Raw genomic sequence first — 15302 nt, forward strand, 5'->3', positions numbered from 1 at the left:
TCTTTTACCTCTTTACAGCTCTTGCTACAAGAGTGGAAAGTTTTTTATAGCTTGTTTTTTTTGATTTGGTTTTGGTTTTTTTTTTGTTTTGTTTTGTTTGTTGTTGTTGATTGTAGGACATCACTAAGTTATCCAACAACTCTGGACATTTTCCAGTGTAAATGTTGCAGTCCTACTGGGTGTCTGTGCTGCTTTAATGCCTGAGCTGACCAGACATCTAATTACCCCAAGGGCTCACAGCCTCCAGTACAATTGCCTTTTCCCAGATCATGCTAAGTACCCATCAGACAAGAAGTCACCCAAGTACTTGAACTGCAAAGGCTTTAACACAGGACTGTGTGTTAGAGAGAATCCATGTTCCCCAGCCACATAAGGACTTCTGCTGAAGCATGGATCAACCACTAAACCTGCAACTAAGTATGCCGGACTGTCTGCAGCACACTGAAGCACTTAAAACAAAAAAGCCACCAAAAAGATCAACCAACACTACTGGTAAACATTTTGTAAAAGATTTATTTAAGTATCATTTATCACAAAGAGGAAAATACATAGAAGATTAGAAGCATGCAACCATCTTCCAGATTTCTATTTATTTTTCTTGCATTCCCAGCTCGTTGTAATAGAACTCCTGTGCCACCCTCACTTGTTCCTCAAAAATACTGTTTCAAGACATAGGATAACCAAAAAAAAAAACCACAATAAAAGGTAAGATAACATATGAGAAAAGTGCAAAGTAAAAAAGTCACATATATACCACATTCAAACCCTTCCCCTTCCAAAAAATGGATAAAGGCAAACTGTCATTTTGCTGCACGATCAGATTGTCTTTATGAACTATTTTACAAAAAATTAATATAAATTAAGGGCATAATCCTGCAGACACTTTAATCACGGCCAACTTCAATCAGAGTGGCTCAATTGGTATTATTAAAAGCCACAAGTTAGTCACATGCGTTAAGTTCTTGCAGGTGTAAGGCCCTAAGGCAATAAAATGTTTAAGAGCATTAGGGAGAACAAAAATTAAAGCAAATGAAATCACTCTCAGATGTGTGTTGCTTAGTAAGTTTATATCAAACATATTTTAAACAGAACAGTTTGCTCCTAAAGCCCTGAATATTTCTATTACTTAAGCAGTTTTGCAAGATTAAAAGACAAAACCCCCAGGAAGCTGGTACAGATGTTAATGAACATAAAAATTGCTTCAGGCAGGTATGTAGGGAGGTGGAGGTTCCTTCTCAGGCATCTTCACTGCCATTTCATAGGTTGGCAGAACATACTAAGGAGAAGACATTTTGAAGTGATTAATGCAAGAGATTTCAAATGGAAAAAAAAAAAAGAGAAAAAGAGAACAAAAGCATACATGGCTCATCAGCAGCTTAATCCTCTGTTGCAGGCAAAGTTATTTTAAGAATTTACTGCTGTTCCTAGTAAGCAAATGACAAAGTGAAAGAAGGTGCAGGAGCAGTTTACTGCTCTGCTGAGCCTAACCCTTGGTCCTTCATTCCACACCCCACTGCATCTTGACTATGCAAAGCAGCAAGGAAGGTTTGGACTGGTGCAATCAAAGCTTCCCTCTATCACAAGAAAAACATTCAAAGACTTGTCTCTAAAGACCCTCCTTTTAGGCACTCAGAATTTAGCTAAGAAATCCACCACAAAATTAGCTTTTTTTTTTAATTTTTCCAGTCTTTCTTTAGAAAGATGGACAAGGCTTGGAAACATACATGGATGTGGTGATTTTCTACTTCAAAATTAATGATACTGCTTCCTTTTATCTTAAAACGAGATTTTACCTGTGGAGGAGCTTCAAAAGCAGGGTACACAGCAATCTCTGGCAAATTTCTGCTGATGATGTATTTATAGCAGTTCCATACACAGTTAATTAGATATGCCTGAAAGAAGAGAGATTTTTCTTTTAAACACCTCATAAGCATTGGCTGATTCAGAAATTAGATGTTGGATGACATTCCTATGATAAAAAGGAGCATAAATCAACTTAGACAACACATATCTGAGGAATGGTTGCTATTTCACAGACCTGGCCACATACCTATGTTGCTCTCCATTTTGCATTCACAGTGACTCATAGAGGATGCACCACACAGGTTTTAGCGAAAGAATTCACAGATCCATTCAACTAATCTCTGTCTGCCTCTGCAGTGCTAATCAAATTAATCCCCAACTGGCTTATGCTTCTGTGGATCTCAGTCCAAACCTGTCAGGAGGAGGAGGAGAGGCCAACAGTACAATCCCACTCATCCCCCAGTTAGCACTATTGCTCCAGCTAACTGCCAGTGTTAAGGAAAGGGCTCAAACACACAACTGAGGCAGCATGGAGAGGGTAGAGCAGTGAACCTTGAACTTGGGAGTCAACACTGACTGCTGCAGAAAGAAACACTATCATGATATGATGAGGATCGGTGGTTTTTTTTTACTAATTTGCGTAACATTAACCTCTCCAAATCTCTCACTGACAAGTTAGCACTGTTGTATAAAAGGTACCAAATTTCTCACAATACACAAATGCTATCTACTGTATTAGGCTTTCAATCTCCCCAGTTAAACATTCCTCTTGGAAAAAATATAGAAAAATCAGTAAAATTATTTTTCATTATTTAGTTTTTTTCTTAAATGCAACCTGAATGTAATAAAGGAACAGTATCATGGCCAATGTATATAATAAATTCATTTCTCTAATATGCTTTGTCTACACAAGAGTTTTTATAACCCAAATGAATGCCTCATTATTTAGATCTTCAGAAAGAAAGTAACTGCTACTATCACCCTTCAGAAGGGAGGAAGATGCAGGTCTAGAATTAACTTATACATTTCCTTATTCCATCATCTTCCTTCCAAAACTTGCATTCTGGTTTGTTAGGCACAGTGAGAGATTTTAAACATTTTGTTTAGAAACTTGTATGCATTAACTCAATATTATTTCACTACAAGCCTAATTACAAATATTAAAATTATCTCCACATAGATAAAAAGTCTCTTTTTGCATTCCTCCTACCTACTCAGGAAGGGCAGAGCTGCATAAGCACACCCCACTGCACACACACAAGTTAGCTGAAGACACCAGTACACAACATATTAGACCTAAGTCATACTGGAACTGAACATCCCAACAATTGTGCTTAAAGAAGTTCTTACCTCAGCATTAAGAACGCAGCTGGGTTCTGAATTCAGCATTAACTCAGACTGACACCATCTTAATATTTCTTAACTCTTGCAACAGACACACGATTAAGTTTTAACTTACCTTTAAAATGATAAATAATACAAAGAACACCAGAACAATAAACAAGAGACAGCTGGAGTCCAAAGAAAGGAGATCCTCTTTGTAAGGAAAATCCGGCTAGTGAAAAAAAATAAATCGGGGGGAAGGGAGAGAAAGAGAAGAGATAAGAATGAACACTGCACAATCAAATATGATAGAAAAACATCTGAGCTTCACACCAAATGAAACAAACCCTTGTGTAAACTACTCCCCTGAAACAAAAAGTTCCATGTCTAACAAGTTTCCTCTTCATCTCCCCCCAAAGCACAGTATTTATCCTGTCTCTGTCCCACAAGAACAGATCACTACAGTGCAGTCTGTGTCCCTAGTCACTTCATCAGTCTCATCCCCAACACAGATTCTTCTTCACAGCTGCAGGACAGTATTTGTACTCATGGTCCTCTACAACTCTTTAATGACTTACTATTAATCACATCCTGTCAGTCCAACCCGCAACACACTGGTGTGCAGTGTAAGATGTCACCCCCAAGCTTGGGAGAGCAAAAACAGAACTTGTGCAAACCTGTCTCTTTTCCTTCCCTGACCACAGTAACAAAGCCTCTCTCAAACATCAATCTAAAGATTTTATCTGTTTTAAGAAGGACTTGCTTTTAAACATCTACTTGAACAAATCACAACACTAGCCAGCCAGAGTTCCTGGTCCCTGCAGACAGTACATTCTATGCATTGACTCTTCTTGCAGTTAAAACACAGGCAGTGTTAGTGAGAACTCCACTGCAGTTTCCTTAGAAAGTGTTGCTGCAACTTGAGAAGAGACACATAGAATGTAAAAAGGAAAGCTCAGATTCCATGGACAATGCTGTGGGCATCCTTACCTAGACTTCTACAGTCCTTACCTATACTTCTCTTCCTGTTCCCTACCAACAAAGGGTCAACACATTTTTAATCTGCAGAATCAAATTTGCCACCAAGCCCCAGTGCTTAACAGGCACAGTTAAGTGTGTTTAGGAACACACTTCCAAGTCCAACTGTAGCCAACACTGTTTAAACCACTAGTTCCCATCACAATTCTTTCCTTACTCTCCCTGGCTTTCCTTTTAGGGAGCAATGACAACTTTAACTCTTCCACCTCTGATAAGCTACCATAACCATAACAGACACCTATGGCTGCTGCAGGCTGAATTCCTTTTTCTTATGCAAAGGGAAGTGTAGCTCAGTCACTGAGCCAATTAAAGCAAACTTTAATTTCAAATGTAAAATAGAAACTTGAGCTGAACACTTACCAACTGATCCAGGTAATCCTTGATTCTGGGCAAGTAGGTTAGAGAGCTGATGGCAACCAGACAACTGAGCACAAAGTCAAAGAGTTGGTAACAGAAAAATGGGATCAGCCAGCCTACACGATGCTAAGAAATAGAAAAAAGGAGCAGCCTGTGAATTATTTAGTTAAAAAAATCAAGTAGCAACTTTCAAACCACGGATTATAAATATACTTACAGCAATGGCACCATACACCATCATTGCACTGATTGTGAACATGAGGAGGGAGATAGCAAACAGAACACAGGCATTTTCTGGATTAAAAAAAAAAAAATTAAAAAAAAACCAGTAAGAATCAGTAATTTCCTGGAGTTGTCACACTGCAGCTGACAGGTAACCAAGCTTTGTCTATTACTATGATCTGTTCTCAATTGATTCATCCATGCCAACTACCAGCAGCAAAAAAGAGTAATTCAGATCCTTCCTAACAAAAAAAAAAAGATCTGGTTCAAGAAAACCTACAATGACTTGGAAAAATCCCTCTGCCTTAATCAAAAGCCTGACTAAAGCCCAGGAACACCAATTAGAAGCTAGACACAGTTTGACACTAATGCACCATAATGATGCTGATTTGCAATATGTGTCAGTGCTGAAAGTATGTGAGTGATTAACTTTACAACTGGACAGAATCTTAAGTGAAGCTAACACACTATCAACCTTTACACTTGAAAATGGTTTGGTTACATAATCTGGTCACTGGCAGTGGCAGCAGCACTGCTCCTTCAGTCACACTAAGGAAAACAGGAAATCACTGTGTGAAAGGTATCCCACTATTTACAAGAAAAGGCAGTTGAATAGAAACCAATTTGTAGCAAAATCCAGGACACTCATGGAAGCTGCATGATAAAGATTCTCCTTGTGCGTCACAGTTACTGATTACAGAAGCAGAGCTGCTTTCCACAAATTAGATTATACTTGTTCTTTTTTAAACACAAGGAAACCAGCCTGAGAGTCTATAGACATGGTTTTTAGCAATATTGAAGCCAAAATTTTTTGGTTCCCCTGCTTGGAAAAGATTATCTGAGAACCCTTTCTACTCTGCAATTAGTATCTACATACAGAGATGGCATCAAGGAGCCCCCCCCAGGTCTGAAATGCACTGTGTTGATCAGACACAAGTCTCAGCAATCATCAGCAAGTGTGGCTGTCTTCTGAAGAGTTATTACTCACAATATACACTAGTACTAGTACAATAATACCTGTAAGGTTCTTTCACACACATAAAGCCCTCTAGCCCAGATCCCAACACAACGAATAAGAATGTTTTTAAAAGCATGTGATAGATTTTACACTATAAAGTGAAAAAAGCACCTTCAGCTTCAAAAGAATCTTTCACTCATATAAGCTTAAGGCTTCCAAGTACACCAACAGCCTTTACAGATCATATGACATTTTACAGACATCTGCTGTGATTTTACTTAATATCTTAGCCTCATGAAGAATTTGGTCCTTGCTTCCACTCTTATTTCATTAGTGGAAATGTGAGTTACAGTCACAGGTCAGAACTGACAGATCCTCAACTCGGGTCATGAACAATTAATCCAAAATGCTCAAAACCCAGTTTAGTGCTGTACTATTTAACTTTGCTGAATCTGAACCTCCCTAAATTTTCATGTAATACAATAGACTGAGGTAGATTAGAAGCCACACTACACATTTCTGCACATTTAAAACCAAGAGAAGCAAAACATATGCTCTAGTTTACAGATACAATCGTTAAAAACACCAATTACAGCTGTATACATCATACACTCAGTAAAAGAGTGGGCATAATTCTGCTCATGGAGCTTTCTCTTTCATTTATTCAGGTGAAACTTAGAGAAACACTTTGGTTTCACTCAAGTACTTGGCATCCCAATTGTTCCTCTCTTCTTCAAAAGTTATCATGGTTTTCTTCTTAGTAAATTCATATGCAGGAGCTCTAAGGTATTTCCTGATCTATGAAGATGACCAAAAATTCTGAAGAAAAGTCTTTAACTTGTTTTCTGCTGCTTGTTTTACTGAGACAGCAAAGATAATTAATGTTTATGGAGAAAGTGAATCAGAGATGTCCCACACATACTTCAACACTCAAAGCATCAGAAGGCCAAGAAATCGCATCACTTAAGATGCTTGGGTATAAAATGAAGTTAAAATAATAATCCATTAAGCTTTCTTTTTATTCTTGTAGAAGAATTCAATCTCAGAATAACTGAAGAGAAATTCAGAAAAGAAGATAACCATATTTATTAAAAGTTGTATGCATATACTACAACCTAGTGTAAGACAAATCCAGGGTACTGCATGCTTTATATTCCCATCAGCCAGCAGAGTTCCAGACCTACCAGCCATTCTCTCAGAAGCATAGTAATTTCCAATGACTTCATACTGGATATCAACAGTTGGCACCATATTTGGATGAGTCACTTCTACTGTCAACAAGATGCCCATCAGCAAGTTCACCACCTGAGAGAGATCACAGTTACCTCAAGGTTAATTACTTTGCAACAGCTAAGATGTTTTTAATGACCACTAATAATACCTTATTTCAGTTAAAAATAAACTCTTTCCTATGCCTGTATGTGGAATTAAAAAAAAAAAAAAACCCAACATACAATTAAATTTCAAGCTCATTTAATTAAATGACTACTAAAACAACCCAAAGAGTGTGGAGCACTTGCTAGGTTCAATGATTCACCACTGAATAACTTTGCAAATCGAGGGGATGGTAAGATTCCTAGAGATTCAAATAACATAATTAGCTGATGCTCCTTGATGAATGTACAGATTTGTGAACTGAAAAACTGGAAACAGTGAAAAAAGGTCAGGAAGATAAAGGCACAGAATGAGGAATATTTTGAAAGAATTTCTGCTTTCTAAAACAAACTGAGTTAATTTAACATACAAATAAATTACTGAGTTTCTGCCACATTTCAGCCTTAATAAGCTAGAGAGAAGATCTTCCTCTGCTTCCCAGAGCACTTATTAAAACCTCACCAGTCCTTATTAGAAAGGTCTACACAACCACAGGGGAAGTTAAAAAATTTAACATGAAGATCAAGCCCCACAGTGTGTGCTCACCAGTCTTTCTCCTCCCTCACACTGCCACTTAAGACTCCTTCTGTTGCCCCATTTTGGTACACACCAGAAGTATCTTCTGTAAGGGCTCAAAGAATCAGAAGTAGCTGAAGCCTCTGTAAAATTGCCTTGACAGCATTTATAACATATCCAAGGTTTAGAGGGACATAGTTTCTGTTACTAGTGTCTGGAGACACATGCCAAAGGTTGCGTAACAAAAAAAAAAAAACTCATGATGGTCTTTTCTAGCTGCAGACATTTTCCAATCAGTATTCAGTACTGTCATCACCAGCAGCAGGATCCCTTCCAATTAGCCTCAAAAGAAAAAAAAAACAACTGGTTTGCAGTTTCTCACAACTTAAGAGTATTTGCCAGGTATTTCTTCTTCTATGGACATGCTTCCAGAAGTCAACGATGGTGGCAAGTCTATGTACAATTTCAGAAAGAAAAAAAAAAATCTGAACCTTGTAAAAATTTTGAGACTCACAGTTCCTATAACTTGTTTTCCCCTCAGTGTTTTTATTACTTTTTTCTTCTTTTTCCCCTGGAGTTTACAGATGAATGGTGATAAGCTTGCTTGCACTTTCAGCTAAAAGAACCATTTAGAGGAATTAAAGTTGGTAGTGCATTTCACTGTGTAGAAATGAAATCAGCTCATCATGTATTACACAAACTTACTAGAATTTCCAGCTATTTTGAGCCACTTGTATTTCTGTAAGGCATTTTATATAAAACATAGTAGACAAAACAGCTGGTAGTGAAGAACTCTGTTTAACCACCAATATCTTTAGGCTCAAAATTCACTTATTTTCACTCTCACAGGATACTTCTTAAAGGGCAAACTGTCAAGTTGCTCACCTGCCTCTTGTTTTCAAACCTTATTTTGCTTCACCATTTATCAAAAAGATGGAACACTCTCATCTCCCACCTGCTTCATCCTTCTGTACTCTGGCCTTCTGCTCTCAATGTTCTCTGCATTTTCAAGCCTTCTATTTCCTCTTCTCTGTGAGTGAACTGAGTATATTGGAAAACACCTTTCTGTACTGTACTTGTTTCAAAATGCCTAGGTCAAAGGTTCACATCTCTGGCAGCTGAAACATTGATCTCTTCTTTATAAAGCACAAAAGTACGTGTTCAATTAGAACTAAATCATTTACTGTTTATACATAGTCATGAGGCTGACTGCCATGATAGGCTATCTGCCTCAGGATAAGGAGTAAGCAGCACTTGAATTACTACAGAAGTACTGAGCAACTCCGTACTTCTATAGTATTGAGAATGTCTCAGAATTTTGAGACTGTGATTCTCCATCTGTCACTTTCATTTTATTTTCATCTTATCTGTGGTCCTAATTCAAAATACCTAAGTCTTTGGTAATTTCACTAGTTACTGAGAGTAGCTCCAAGTTTTAAAGGTTTATTTTCTCAACCTGAAATGGTATGCAAGTAAAACAGAAAATAAGAGCCATTCAAAATTCAAACTATTAGAATCAATGAGACCAAATAAAAATAGTAAAAAATCAAAACAAATCTAAAGAAAAACAAACAACCCAAAACCTTGGCCAATTAACACCTCAGGGTTTCCAGCATTCTATTACTACTGTTTACAAATCCAACACAACACTGAGCAATTAACTGAAATTCATATGTTAAATATGATCAAGACCTACAGAGCCAGAGCCACTACTTTCATTCTTTCCCAGAAGCTTAATAACAGCAAGACCACAAGGCCAGTTTCAAAATAATCAGTGTAACAGGCAACAAGAATACGGTTTGGACCACAGAACATTGTTAGAGCTTTTAAGCATATACTAACTGCAAATCAAATGTGTGTTCACAAATGTCTACACAGAGAATTCAGAAAAAACGTAACTCAGTGTAATATGAAGATTAAACCCATCACCATCTCCCCCTCAAAAAAAAAAAAAAAAAAAAGAAAAAAAACCTCAAAAAACCCCAAGTCTGACAAGACAGCACTCAGTGGATACTGCAGCACCCTAAAGTAACACCTCAGAAATCTCAGCAGACTGATTCTGGTCTTTTTTTTGCTAGGAAATCAAAAATAGTAACCAAAAAAAAAATTGCAAAATGCATGTTCAAGTTCTTATTTAAAAAATAATCCCATTAAGATGAAAATAACCTTAATTTAGGTTATAGTAATAGTATAAGGAATGTAATAGTTTAAGGAATGTATTTTACATTTTCATATTTGGGATAGTTAAGTTTAACAGTTTGGTGAATCAAAATTCAAATAGCTGAAATTTCAAATTCTCAAGTAGAAAGTCATCATTTATTACACACTGGTAACAGAAATATTACCTCCCCATATGATTAGAACTCAAAAGACTGTGGAACTCTTAAGAAGCATTAGCTTTTTAATTAGTGAGTTTTATCTCCACAGTGTACACTTTATGCCTCATCATGTAAAGTGCTTCAACTCTCTGGAGGCCTGAACATGAACTGTAGTTTTCCCCAAGCACTCAGAGTGACTTGGGCAAAACCAAGAATTCCTACTTATAATTTGCTAATATCCTTTTATGAGGGAAAAGAGGGAAATTGCCTTGCACTAGTACACTCATTTTCCTTTCACTTATCCAGTATTTTTTCCCTAGGCATGTTTCCAAAGGGAAAAAAAAAAAAAAAGGAAAAAAGAAAGGAAAAAAAACCCCAAACAAGATGGACATTCTGATTTGTTTTGATTTATTAATATATTGAAATAGAAAAAATTGAAGAAGAGTAATTTTAAATAGGGTACTTCAGAGCCTCTAGTACTACCAGTATGAGGTCTGACAGAAATGAGCCAGTATAACTAGTCTCAGTCTGGTTCAGTGAACACATAATTCCAGAGATCCCCCTCATGCTCCTGCTAACCAGCAGCAATTGCATCACTGCCTGCAGCCCTGAAGTTTGCTGCCCGAAGGCAGCAGCCCCTCCCTCCAAAACAATACTATTGGCTTTTATGCTGTTTACTGAACTCTGATCCCATTTTTGCCAGTGCAGTGTTTGTGCTTCCGGTTGCTGGAAAGTGCAGTGCCCAATATGAAAGTTTACAGGAAGAAACAAACTTCAAAGCAACACGACTGCAATTATGGAGAGAGGAACGGGAGGTTTCTTTTTCCTTCCTACACAGAACAGCAGTGGGTGTTGCAGAGCTAACCAAGCTTTATCAGACCTGGAACTGAAGTACAATTCTGCCAGAAATGTTCCTAACTTGTCTTTTGGTAAATACACTTTTATTTACTGATCACAAACAGCAGCAGCACACAGAACCGTGCTTGAGACACACTCTGCTCACACAGCATCAGCAGCAGACATTTTAGAAGGTAGTCCTGATTCCCTCTGGACTAGCAGAAGCACACAGCAAGGACAGTGATAAAACTGCTCAAATGAGGAGCAAAGTTAATTATATTCATGATTTTAAAGTACACAAAAAACCAAGGAATAGGAGAATGCCTAAAGAAATGGTTATGTAAGAATAACACATGTATTAAGTAGACAGAAGTCTTATCTTACTAAAACATCTGGAGTAGATTGCTGTAAGACTCCATTTTAAGTTTGATAGCAAATTCCTTCAGGACTGCACTGCACAAGAACACAGTTTATATAGTAAATAGCAAGATTTTCAGCAACATAAAACTATTCTTGAACTAAACATTCTCCCCCTCCAAAAAGCTACATCCTTTAAAAAACCCCAACAAAACCAAAACACACAAAATACAAACAAAAAGCCCCAGCAAACCCACAAACCAAAAAACACCACCCTACACATAAAGTTATTACTATTTGTCCCACTGTAACTTAAAAGCAGAGATAACTTAATTGATTTAGAAATACTTCGCATAAGAACCTGAAAGACTAAGTTAGAGCTATACTTAAATGGGGCATTAATTAAGCTGACATGTTCTGGACAATTTTTTTAAAGCTTGGCAGAAGGCAATTAAATTTAACTTTCACAGTCAAAACTGTATTTTACCTTCAAAAAAAGTGCAATTTATATTTGAATTCTGATTTTAAAGCATTAGGGAAGACCAGCATGTTATAACCTTTTTCAGCTCAAACAGACAGCTGTTGCCAGACTTTAAAGTTCTCACCCTTACCCAGGTGACAGCTGAGAAATGGATAAAAATATTCAACGCACGGCTTAACAAAGTGTTCGATACACAGGGGTTTTTTAATAAAAACTCGCACCTCTAAAGCACTTTGCATGCCCCCTGCTACCCTGAACTCAGCTCTACTTTTCCCTCCAGCAGACTGAGTGGCTGCGGTGACACGAGATCAAAGCCGCACTCTGCCCCTGGAGCCGCAGCCTCGGGGCTGCCACCGTCCCCAGCACCCACTGAGAAAGAAGAAAGAGGCGCCGCATCCAGGCAACAAGAGGAAACATAAGCACAGCAGGAGAGGCAGAAACTGGAAGTGCTACCAGGTCTCTGGCCACGGAAACACCTCCGTGTCCCCCGCCCCCAGCAGGTTCCTGGGTTTACAGACATTCCCGCGAACAGGAACTGCGGTGCGGAAGGCAGCGAGGGGCTTTTGTTCTGTAACAAGGATCACTGTCCCCCTTGCTGTTCACGATTTGTGCTTTTACTTGAGGGACCAGAAACATATTCTGAACTCCATCCGTCAGCACAGGGTGGTTTGCAGGTTTCTGTAAGTTTGATTCTCAATAGTACAATGGACCTTTTCCTTTGAAATGAACTAATGGTAGAATTTAATTAGCACCAAAACTTTTGTGCAATTTCATTTTGAAAGAGATACCTTTTCCTCAAAGTTTTGTTACATTTCCAGTCCCCTACCCTGCCTTTTCCTCAAGTCCCGTCTCTTCAGCGACTTTGTTTGCCTGTACATTTTTCTGCCAAGTGAGGGACCAAGATGAATAAAGGATCTCCCCATACTTGTTGAAAATAAACCATAAACTCCCCAAAATCACACCCCCATGCCTCTAAAGGCAGTTTCTGTGCATGGCTGTTTCACATCAACACAAAAATTCAGCATGCCTTGTTTCTTACAATCCGGAGAAGGGCAAAGAAGAACACAGCTTTTGATTACAGCTTCAGGAGAACAGAAAAGGTATGATGCAACTTTTGTAAACTAGCTCTCATTTTTACTGCCCACAAGGGTTAAGAGAAAGGAAAGATGAGGAAATTACTTCAATAAAGGGGAGTTCAGGCCCCCTTTAAGGGAACCAAGGGAAGTTAGGGCTCCAGGCCTTTAAATTGCTGCTACTGTTTTCACATTTCTACTTCGCCCTAGTTCAGAACTTTTTCTAGTATTTCACCGCACTACCACAGCTCTTCCTCGGAGAGAAAGCATTCACCACTCAGAAAAAAAGGAAGTGTTTTGGGAGACAAATGTTTCCACTGCTTTTCAATCGCTGTTTCATAAACAGAGTATGGAATAACCTGGAACTTCCCTCGCCACAAAGTGGGGGACACTCATCTTCCTCTCAGAGATTACACACCATTCACGGGTACCTCATCTTGTTCTCCTATTATACACCCCAAATTCCACTCTCCCCCGATCTCCTCCCTTACACGCTCAGTACAGTATTAAAGTCTCAACCCCTCCAAATCAAGAAAGAGAAGAGTAACACAATCTGAGACACAGATTAAAACGCTCTGAACTTTCTCTTCACTTTCTTTTTCCAAAGACAAGGGAGGATGCCGAGGGACAGCAGGACTTCGTTAGCCCGAAGGAGAGCCCGGAAGAGGGACCGGAGCCCCGCCGGGTGACCCCAGGAAATCCCCCGGTACAGCTTCCCCCGGCCGTCCCAGCACAGGGAACGGCTGCCCAGGCAGGGGAGCGGGGCGGGAACGGGACAAGCGCGGTCCCTCAGAGCGGCCGCCGCTCCCCCGCCCCACCGAGCACCCCGCGCACGCGTGCTGAGCACGGCCCCCACCGCCGCCCCTCCAGCCGCTGGCGGCCCCCGCCTCTCACCATGTACCAGGTGCCCAGGATGATGGTGCCGGTGCGCACATGGCAGCAGCCGCAGCACCGGGTGCTGTAGAAGCGGTCACGACTCCTCTTGAACGTCATGGCGGCAGCGCGCAGCACCAACCGCCAGACCCGCCACCCGCCCTCTCCAAGCAGTTCCCGACACCGAGGGCCGTAAAACTCCCGGCGCGCGTCACCGCCGCAGTGACCAATCAACCGCCGAGAGAATGTCGTGGGGCGGGCCTGTGTTGCCGCGGTGGTGGCTGATTGACAGCATCGCTGACTAATCACAATAGCTCTGGTACTGACGCCCCGCATTCACCTGCGGCGGCGGCGGCCGCACCTGAGGTGGGGGTGGTGCCCCTTCCGCCATGTTGGGGTTTACCCGCCTCTGCTGTCGGCCCTCGGGCGGGTTTGGTGGCGAAAGGTCTTGCCCTGCCCTGCTCCGCCCTGTTCTGGTCGCCTGGCGCAAGGGGAGTAGCTCGCCGGGCGATTGGAGAGCTGGAACTTAGCAGCCGGGGAGGCAGTGAAAAACCTGTGGGGAAAGCTGCGTTGTCTAGAGACGTTCCCGTGTACTTAGCGAGGGTGAGGGACGGCTCGAATTCTCGGGCCGGTTCCGAGCCCCTCAGTTCAGGAGGGACATGGAAGTTGTAGAGAATGTCCAGAGAAGAACAACAGAGCTGGTGAAGCGGCTGGAGCAGAAGGAGGAACGGCTGAGGGTGTTTTGCCTGGACAAAAGAAAGCTCAGAGAGAACCGTATCGCTCTCTATAACTCCATGAAAGGAGGTTGTAGCCAGGTGGGGGTCGGCCTCTTCTGCCTCTTACCAGGCAGCTGGTAACAGCTTTAGAGGACATGGCCTCAAGCTGCGGCAGGGAGGTTTAGTCAGGAGGAATTTCTTCATTGAAAGGGTGATTAGACGTTGGAGCAGAAGTCACTGTTCCTGGAGGTCTTTAAAGAAAGACTGGACATGGCACTTAGTGCCATGGTCTGTTTGACATAGTGTTAGGTTGTGGTTTGGATTCGATGATCTCACACGTTTTTTGCAACCTAATTGATTTTGTGATTATGGACAGCCCTTAATTCTAATATAGTAATGATTAAGTAATATCTCCTGATGTCCTGATTCCAGCTGGGGCAGTGTTAATTTTTGCAGCTGCCAGGAGGGCATGGCTCGTATGTGGAGGTTATTCTGTCCCAGCTCACATCATTGGCCATTGCCAGAGCAGGGGGAAAAGAGGTTTCTTCCTATGGAGAAAACGTGGAGGAGGGAGCCGACTGGTAGTGTGTATTGGAAGCGGGGGCAGGTTTCTTATCTCGTTGATGTTTCCAGTATATTGTTGTGCCTCTAATTCTCAACTCCATCGCAACGCAGCAGGAAAGATGAGGGGAAGGGGGAGTGAGAGAGAGAGAGCAGTGTTGTGGTTTGGGAAAGCCTCAGTGGAGGTCCTGATCGGGGAAATACCATTCCTAAACCGTGACACCTGGGCAGAGCCTGAAGAGGTCTGCTTTGAGGTGCTGCCAACATCCCCCGGCTTTCGCTGAATTTCGCTGCAGAAGGTTTAGTTCACATGAACCGTTTTGCTGTTCTTTTGAGTTAATTCCTTGAATTAAAGAATAATATTAAGACTGTGTTACATGCTAAGAGGATATGCCATCAGAGGAAAAACAGAAGAGGTGAAATTTAGTCCACAGAAGTGCTTTACTTTGTTGGTAACTCCAAGCCCTACTCAAGCCCCTGTTGGTGAGTGGGTAA

At 40.7% G+C, this 15302-nt stretch overlaps 1 protein-coding gene across 1 annotated transcript; it reads right to left on the reverse strand.

Moving 5' to 3' along the window:
* Positions 1-493: 493 nt before the first annotated feature.
* Positions 494-13881, reverse strand: LAPTM4A (lysosomal protein transmembrane 4 alpha). Its single transcript, XM_009095549.4, has 7 exons — positions 13552-13881; positions 6886-7006; positions 4739-4815; positions 4525-4647; positions 3263-3358; positions 1794-1892; positions 494-1276 (listed from the first exon to the last, which is right to left on the reverse strand). Exons 1-7 carry the CDS (start codon positions 13864-13866, stop codon positions 1202-1204), a joined length of 906 nt encoding a protein of 301 aa, XP_009093797.2. The 5' UTR covers positions 13867-13881; the 3' UTR covers positions 494-1201.
* Between the last annotated feature and the right edge of the window lie 1421 nt (positions 13882-15302).

This window comes from Serinus canaria, chromosome 3 (assembly GCF_022539315.1).
Source record: "Serinus canaria isolate serCan28SL12 chromosome 3, serCan2020, whole genome shotgun sequence".
Classification (NCBI taxonomy): Eukaryota; Metazoa; Chordata; class Aves; order Passeriformes; family Fringillidae; genus Serinus; species Serinus canaria.

Coding starts and splice junctions, on each gene's coding strand:
- LAPTM4A (XM_009095549.4), bottom strand. CDS start 13,866: ATGCGGGGCGTCAGTACCAGAGCTATTGTGATTAGTCAGCGATGCTGT. Junction 4,816..6,885: donor TGCTTCTGAGAGAATGGCTG/GTAGGTCTGGAA, acceptor TTTTTAATCCAG/AAAATGCCTGTGTTCTGTTT. Junction 1,277..1,793: donor CTTTTGAAGCTCCTCCACAG/GTAAAATCTCGT, acceptor TCTTCTCCTTAG/TATGTTCTGCCAACCTATGA.